The sequence below is a fragment of the Symsagittifera roscoffensis genome, chromosome 7 (genome assembly GCF_963678635.1).
Source record: "Symsagittifera roscoffensis chromosome 7, txSymRosc1.1, whole genome shotgun sequence".
NCBI classification, from domain to species: Eukaryota; Metazoa; Xenacoelomorpha; order Acoela; family Convolutidae; genus Symsagittifera; species Symsagittifera roscoffensis.
In genome coordinates this window covers 17,872,342-17,881,454 of record NC_087068.1, presented here as the reverse complement: position 1 = coordinate 17,881,454, position 9,113 = coordinate 17,872,342, and the positions used below count along the sequence as shown (strand labels likewise).

At 42.5% G+C, this 9,113-nt stretch overlaps 1 protein-coding gene across 1 annotated transcript; it reads right to left on the bottom strand.

Annotated features, from left to right (window-relative positions):
* Positions 1-1,626: 1,626 nt before the first annotated feature.
* On the bottom strand, positions 1,627-2,417 carry LOC134851403 (ubiquitin carboxyl-terminal hydrolase-like). The gene has a single exon (XM_063867470.1). The coding sequence runs from the start codon at positions 2,408-2,410 to the stop codon at positions 1,715-1,717; it is 696 nt and encodes a 231-aa protein (XP_063723540.1). The 5' UTR covers positions 2,411-2,417; the 3' UTR covers positions 1,627-1,714.
* Between the last annotated feature and the right edge of the window lie 6,696 nt (positions 2,418-9,113).

Genomic DNA, 9,113 nt, shown 5'->3' with positions numbered 1-9,113 from the left:
ACTTGGGTAAATTGCCGTAGAACCGAAACCAAAATTGTTGTCATGAAAATATTTGATTTATAAAATCTGTTCTACAATTTTTTAACAATTTAAGCGATTCGGTGGGGAGCACTAAAGTTATGGTTTACTTGAAACGACCCAAAATTAGGTCACTCAGCCAATCAAATTTGAGCCGAAATCATTTCAGTCGAATTCAGTTTTTAAGCGAAATATATATATATATATTTATAGAAGTCAAAGATAGTTAAGTTACAAATTGAAGGAGTAAGTCAAAATATAATAAGAAATGCAATGAAAAAGGCGTACAACAAAACAAAACAATTCTAACATAAACCGACAAAACATAAGCAGACAAATAATAGGCCAAGGAATTTTTTTGAAATGGAATATTTCCCGTTAAAAAAAACAGGTCCTGGTCAAATTCGAACCCGTGACCTTCGCCGTTCTAGACGTATTCATTACTCTCCTCTCGACTCAGTGTGCCGGAGACGCTCAAAAATTATGAACCAAGAGACCAATTGATTTACAAACAAAATTTTATCCCAAAACATAGTCAACTGACAATTGGAAAAAAGTCATTGAACGCAATTAAATAAAACAAAAATACCCACTTGTTTTTCAAAAAATCCTCTTTCGAATTTAAAAGAAAAAATAGATGCCCGTATCAATAATCTCAAGCATCAATAATTTCAAGCATCTCGATCATAATTTTCAGCAAATGCTTTCCTCCTCTCGCGCCTTATGATAATTCATTCCCATCCCTGACAGGAAGAGGTGGTCAGAAGTTTCCCGAAAAAGAAAAATGGCGTTTAGTAGTACGTAAGCACAAAACAAGAATTTTTGGTTGGATTGAAAGCTGGAGAAGCTCGATTTCGCTTACCTAAAAACTGTAACTCACCTCGGTTCCATTCAAACAGCAATTGTCAACTTACTTGTCTAGGTGTAGAATGTACCATCGGTGCATTTCGTTTCATAAAAGGTTTAAGACTCAAAGAATCGGAAACTGTTTCAGCAATCAATAGCCCTACTTGACGCGTCTGCGAATTATTTTCTCTTTGAGTTTGCCATATTGAACATATCTGCTTCTGACTTAAAGCAAATGCTTTTAAAGCATCTTCGCAGAAATTCACAGTAAAACAGAGCGCAGAGTTCATGTTTATCTTCACCTGAAAGTCTAGATTCAAGGATAATTTTGTTTACACCAGTCTGCTCATAATATAAGGAAACGAAAATTTCCTATTTTCTGTTAAATATTAATATTGAGGTCTTAACTTGAACTAGTTTGTCTATTTCAACCAAGATTTACGACATCAGACTATTCAAATTTTGTCAGGGAACAATTAACAATCATAAAATATGTTTGATTTTGTTTAAAACGTCGTGTCTGACGGGAGCAAATTCTTTAAACAAGATTAATACTTTAAACAAGATTGAACGACAGTTATGTAGAAACCGAGGTGTTATTATCACTAAATTCAAACATCTCAAGTTCTTAGTTTATACGATAGCACGGAAAGTCGAATCAAATAGTGACCTGGTGGTCTCCTACAATAATTCCAATCCCAATTTTCTACAATTGAGTTTTTTCATCACTCAAAAATATTTAGCAACTACTACTAATAAAAATAAATGGTGAAAATTATATTGAAAAGTAAAAAAAGTCAATATTCACAATTTAATCTTTCAATCATCATTAACATATACACTTCAAAATCTAGTCATCAAGTTTATCAGAGTCAATCAATGCAGTAACAGCAAACTTTAGACTACCCTCGGAATGTTTCATGTATTCTTTGCAAATTTCCGCAGCTTGAAGCAGAAATGTGTCAGAAGTTACGTCACCGTGCACAACAGGTCCTTCTTTCGCGCCGTCAAGTTCGACCAATTTTCCGTTGAAAGGGACAAAGGCAACAAAATGTTCGTCGACTTTTTCTTTTGGATCCTCCGGAGGCGCAGTATCACCTTGTTGCGCAAAACTATCATGAACCGCTGCCAACTCGTCACTGGTCTCCATAGACTTGGCGATATCAACTGGATTCATCCCCTTAGTTCTGCTGACAAATGATCCTAACTTTGATCCCTCAGAAAGAACATAAGGCTTCACGTTGGCCAATATATGCATCATTGCAACGCTACCACAAGCATTAGAAACTGTTTGATGAGTATACCACAAGCCCTCTGGAAACATTTTGGGATCAGTGACTGTCTTGTCAGCTAATTGTTGCCTCATTGCTCTGGCAGCTGGAGAAGGCATTAGCAAACAAATTGCATGGACAGGAGCGGGAACCATTGCCAATAAGGCCTCATCTAATCCATAAACATCACAGTACGCTATTTTTTCTTCTGCGCCAAGTGCATATGCATATTTAGTGAAGACTGACGGATTACTCTCCAGTGGAACCCAGTGCATATCTGAAAAAAAACCATTTCAGTAACTGGACGAAACATTTTTTTTATTATTATTATTATGAAAACTTTACATTGCAAAAACAATGAATGAATATAAAATTCCGTTTAAAGTCGACCAGTTGCTCTGCATTTCGAACAGAGGCAGAAGAGCCTCCAAGTGCACTTAATGTATTCGTTGCAGGTGTGTTCTACATGATGCCACATCAGTTTGAGGAGTTTGGCTTTAAGGCCGATATCCCACACGTCGATGTTGTAAAGGTGCTGACCCTTAGCAGATTTAGCACTTCTGTACCAAAAGTTATTAATCTTATTAAAGTCGAACCATTGCATGAACAGGAGCGGGAACCATTGCCAATAAGGCCTCATCTAATCCATAAACATCACAGTACGGATTATCTTCAACATGAGTGTGACATTCGACCAGAATGGATGAAAATGCAGTTTCGAATTCGTGGCCGCTGACCTGGAGGATTAACGATTTTAGCAGATTAGCGACGTTATTTGAGCGATTCGACGAATCGTGAAGGTCAGAATATGTAACATTCGCCCGGAAGATACATATCGACGGAAAACAAAACTAAGTCTTAAGACGACTGGCTAACGTCTAAACAGAGCTTTGCATGCTTTTCACCGTCTCTACCAAGCCAGTACTTTCGGTGGTCTTTCCAACATCGGGTCGACAAAAACGTCACTGTTCTCCGGCTTCGACCAGAACGCTCAAATTAACTTAATTACATGCAAATAGTGAGCTCATGGCTGGGTCTCAGTATCCCCAGACCACGAGGTCACTCCTAAAAACAGGGCTACTACTTATTATATTACTATTGTTTTTGTTCAGTAGATAAAAATCATCATCTCCATCGAAGATGGATCAACCCTTTCCCCCCCCCCCCCCCCCCGGAATATTCTAGCCCTCACCGTTTGGCCAATCGTTCCAATAACGTTCTTAGTTCTTAATAACCACAAATCCGGAAGGCTTACTGCTAAAAATTCGAAGTCTGCGCAAATTGCATTTTGGCCATTCTGGTCGAATGTCACATACTCCCCGGACAGTCCGGTCAATGTCCTCATTGAATCGCGCAATGTTCGTAAAATGGTTACAGTGTCATCGAACAGAATTTACAAAATGCACGAAATTACTTTTATCCACGTCACATCGACTCACTTCAGAATATAAATGGCATCATACTACATCATTATAGCCTTCAAATTCTCTCATTAATCTGCACATTGAGGATACAACCTAAGATAAAACATATTTTCTGACTTCCTATGTCAATGTCCCGATTAAAACTTTTTCTCTTAGATTTAAAAGGTGTTGGCTTGCAGGACAGTCCTGCCAACCAACAAGCTAAAATTATCCTACTATGCTTTTTCCCTTCGGAAATCTTGCTTGTTATTGTCCTGTAATTTTAAAACTAAGAAACTTTGTGGTTAGAAAGAACAATGAAACAATCTCCCTCTTCGAGAGATTACTCAAGCCTTCCACGTCACCACAAAGTGATCAGTTTTCCTAAGTGATTAAAAACAATCATGCAGGCTGGAATTTTTAAATATACTCTTCTCTTAAGCCTTTCTAAATAAATAATAAGTGAGTGTCTCTAAAGCCACTTCTGCTAAAATCAAAATGCAAATTTACAAATGCAACAATTTCAAAACTCAACTAAATGTTTCAGTTTTCAATTACAACTTGGTTGCTTGGTTTCTCACTTGAGTTTTTCACACACATAAAACAATTCTGAGTTTTAACTTTTCCTCATCACTCCTTTGTTCTCTTCTTTTTTCGTCGTTTAGAAGTTCTAAAACTTCTAAATTCTTCTAATTTTCTTTCTTGTTGCCTCTTGTTTTCTCGACCATTCATCAATGTTCCATTTCTTCCTCCTGTGATACTGACTCCGCACTTTCGGTTTCCGTGTCTTGTAGCACATCGTTGGCTATCCTGACGCTGTTGGAAGCCGTCCTCCAACACTTCTGCTCTTCTACCCTCTGTTTACAGCAAGGTAGGGGATCCACGTTGGATTCTCTGTTTCTGCAGAAACTGTTGTGGAGACACAACGTCACGTTTCTCTCCAAATATTCTTTCAGCATCTCTGCCTTCTCATTTCCACTACGCTCACTCGTCCTGGAAATTCTTTTCACGGCGGTGGTCACTGCATTCCGATGAGTCACGAGAGCTCGCTTGAAAGCTCCTGCTCCAATGTCCAGCTGATATTCACTGTACACCCTGCCGTGCTTCGACATATGCTTTTATGCATACTCGTACAACCATGCAGTCATGTTAGCTCTGAACCATGGCATCAATCGTTTTCTCGCCCATATCTTCTTCACTTCCATCGGAATGTTTAGAACTTTGCACATTGTCTCAAAAAGATCTAAATCTTTTAGACAATCTAATTTGCGCAATTGTTCTCTCGTCGGCGCCTCCTGTCTAATATTTTCTCTCACATGAGCTTCCAGCCATCGTATCGCCATCATAACTCCCACTATCACTATTGTTACGGGCTGTGATGAATCTGGTAAACCCATGGAGAGCAGCTCTCCAGAGTCCCAGATCAACATCAGATTATTACGCTTGGGATACCACCAGGTCTGCAGCAAGCAGTGGCAAGGAAACTCGTCATGCGTCAACATGATGCTCCACCAATTACGTTTTCCCGAAGCTTCCAGCAATGGTTCTACTTCCATCATCACTCGGTGGATTTCATCATTCTCAGCTACTGCATTGTAATCTGTGACAGTTGATCCTCTCTGTTTCTGTTTTTCGAAGTCACTGAAGTTCCCGCTCACATATCCCATGAACTTCTTTCCTAGTATTGACTCCAACTCTTCTTTGGTTCTCTCTGGAATTGCTGAGAACATCTTACATAGTAACTCGTAAGACTTTTCAGACATTCTCGCCAATCTCACACACTTCGGCACTGAGAAGGCTTGATCCACAATCGTTCTTGTACTCTTCACGTCCACAGCTACGAAATGTACAGGATATCTGCTCTTGCACATTGGAGCCAACGTTGAACCCACCAAATATCGTGCTCCTGATGGTCTACAATAAGTTTCACTGTGTCTGATGTTCATCTCTGTTTCGATTGCTTCCCTCCATTTTCCTATATACTTCTGCTCAGTCTGCAGAACTCCTGGGAATACTTCTACGCTGATGGCTGTGACCATCTCATGTTTCTGTTCTAGATTCAATAGTGACTCTAAAGAACCAAACATGCTGTAGAATCCTAGTGCAGTCACTAGATTCACATCGGTTCCTCCATGGCAATCTGCTATCAGTTCCGTCTCCGTTCTTGCTTTCATCACTACATTTCCAAACAATACTGTCAATTGCTTGTGTTGTTTCTCCAGGGTTTTCACACAGTCTAGACCTCCACAAACATTACCCTCCAGTCCACAGACTTCCGCCAGACAGCTACCAGGTTTGACCCAGTCTTCTGGTCCCCAGCCAGGCAACTCCACTTTATCTTCTCCGTTGCTCTTAGAGGCTGTTATCATCACATTATATATGATGTTGAGGTCACGCAGGTTACAGTCTGCATTCAGTTCCCTCTGTACGCCTTGTGTCGCCCGTAATATTGAGTCAGCGTTGGGACTAGGACACCATGATGGCCTCATCAATTCCCACACTGCCATCAAGCTCGTTCTCAGTAATTCATCTGAGAATCCCAACCCAAACTCCACTCTTTTGTCGGATTTTGGTACTGAAGGTGCAGTCACCTCTTCTTCCAATACCAGTCCCAATTTGGCCTGTGGCTTGTTAACGCTCTTAATCGTCACAATTCTGGACGTCCAGAATCTTAGTAACACCGCCTGCTCATAATCAAAGAAGCAATCGCGTATGTCTTCACTCAGGAAAGGATTGTACGCTATCCCTATGATCCCGGATACGTAGCTATATGACTTCTTCTTGATCGGTCCACAGTATTCACTGGATTTCGGCAATGCTCCCATAGATTCTTTAGTGAGTCTCAAGTCCTTGTTTGAGAATCTCCTGATCTCGTCTATCTTTTTCATGGGTTCCAATTCTTCAGGTTCTTTCATGTTTACCCTCATCGGCTTGATTTGATGCATCTCCAGCAGTGATAGCAAGAGTAAGGCTTTTGCTCGTTCATCGCCCTCCCTCAACATCTTGACACAGGTGTTCAATGTTGGTACTGAAACCTGCTCTATCAGGAATCGAATGAAACAGAGAGCATCTCTCCGCTTCGCGCACGCTACTGCCATTCCTTCCTGGATTATCAGATCCCTCAGGTTCGTCATCAGGAATACCTTTTCTTCTTTTGACCTTTTCCTTTCTTCTGAATCATATTTCCCGCGAGTTAATCCCATCATGCACCAGGCGAACCTCAGTTGCAATTCGGTTCTCACCTAAGGTACTGCCATGAGAGCGTGTATTCTCGGCGTAGTCCTCATTTCCTCTTCAAAGTACCTCAACACCACTGCTTTCCATGGAAGGCTCACTAATTGCTCGATCGTTTACGCCTGCATCTCAGACGACGCTAGAGTCCCGTACGCCTTCTGCTTGAGGGTGGTGCCTCGCAACATCGTCTCCAGATAACCCTCCATGGCACCCTTGTCTTCCAGAGCCATCACATACCCTCTAGCCGAGTTTCGGTATTCTAACATCTCCATGTATCCACCGGCGGGTTCATCTATTGACACCGTCTCCGACACTGTCAGTCGGTTATACTCCACTGGTACTAGTTGTCCTGCGACACATCCCTTTCCGTGGTTCATGGGATATGGTTTAAAGTCTTTCATCGTGCTTTCTCCACATTGACTAAGTATTTCCATTTCTAAGGTTGCTCCAGTCAGAGTGCGGTCACTCCTTTTGGATTTATAGCCGGTTGACTTTATCCCCGCCATGAGAATGGGTGGCACCATCGCTATATCAGTTAATACTCTATCTGTGCCAGACAATTGATAATCACCTTGCCCCAAATCCATGACCTCCTCGACTCGTTTTCTTTTCGCTGAGTTACCAGCTTTCATCGATATTTCTGAATCCACTTTCGTCTTCCCAATTCTCCTCGGCATCACTCTGCTGCCTAACTTCATTTTCATTGCATTGATCTTATCAATCACCATTTTCGATCGCATCGTCCCTCTCCTGGTTCTTGACAGGTACACCACCTCTCCTTCATCGTCCTGCGGTGTCGTCTTGATGGGAGAATTCGCTTCACTCTCATCAGTGGCTGAGTCGATCAATAACTCACTCAGTCTCCCTTCACACTCATCAAGCTTGTCAAGTACTTCTCTCATCAAGGGTTGATTGAGACCTGTTTTGAGGATGGACTGGGTCCCATAGCTCTGAATCACGGTCCAGACTTCTTCCATAAACGCCACTCTGTCCAGCTTACATCCCGTCCTACTCTCGTGGTCTCGATGATGTACTTCCCATTCCTCTTCGGGCAGCGTTCCCAAGAAAGGTACTCTGGCTGAGGCCTCTATTCTTCTCCTCCGAGGTGATTCCATGAGGATTCTCTGGTCGTTATTTCTTGAATTGCCAGGAGAGCTGCTCTCCGTCAAATTCCGTTTCATTTCCTCAAAGGCCGACGGAGGCTCCAGTGTCGAGATGCCTTCATCCGCTGGCTCAGTCGTTTCCAACGTGTCTGCATTATTCTCAAGATCACTGAAGATATTGAAATCTAGGCTGGATGTTCCTCCTGTCGTTGCCCTGTCGTCTTCCCCACCAGCTTGATCTTGTTGCATGGGTTCTTCAGTCTGACGGCTTCCACCCTGTCCGTCATCTCCCTCTGACTTATCCTTGTTCGAGCTCGATGGTCCTTGTTCGTCATTGTCAGCTTCTTACTGGAATCTCGGTATGAGCACTGTACCGGCCGATTTATCTTCCTCTTCTCCATGGACCACTTTGATTTCTTCGCAGCCGAAGGGTGCTAGGAAGGTTCTCGTCTGCAATATTCCTCCCACTTTCATCTCCTTTTTCACACTGGTCAGGATTAATGAGGCTTCAGGCAATTCTGTCCTGCCTCTCATTCTCATCGGAGCTAAGCCTAGTCCTTTCCATTCCTCATCAAATCTTCCAGGCTTGGGAGTCGCGGCGTTGCTTATTCGCCTTCTCGTCGCTTGATCCGTGTATGCAAATCGTGTGTACTGTAACACGGCGGCATTTCTCCCTACGAAGTATGGATCCATCGTTCCCACGAAATTCCCTACTCTCCTTTCATTGGTTTCGATTGCTCTCAACCTAGGAGTTTGTACCACGGAGACTGCTCCGAGCAACATCCTTCTTATTAGAGGGAATTCAGGGATTGCCTCCGGTAGCTTCTTGTAATCGCCCCAGTCCTTTGCTTCTTCTCTCACCTTGTGGTATGCTGCAGTGAGACGAGGCACTCTGGTTATTTCACCATTCGTTTTGTCATAGGGTCTCAGATTCCAAAGCTTTGGAAACACCTCGATGTGTCCTCTTTCTACTTCTCCCATGCGGTCACGGAAGTGATCGTCAAAATTGATGATCGTCATTTCTGGCTCTGATATCTTCGCAAACAACAGATCTTCACTCATGAGTTCCCGCAATGTGTTCTGCTCACACCAGTTCAGTGTACTACCGTCCACTGCCGATATGAGGTTCAGGTGCAGCACCGACCTCCTATATGCTTCCACTTTAACGTCAGGGAACGCAAACGTGACTGCTGCTCCATAGATCACTGTCACGAACTCCGTGACTCCTCTGATCAGCG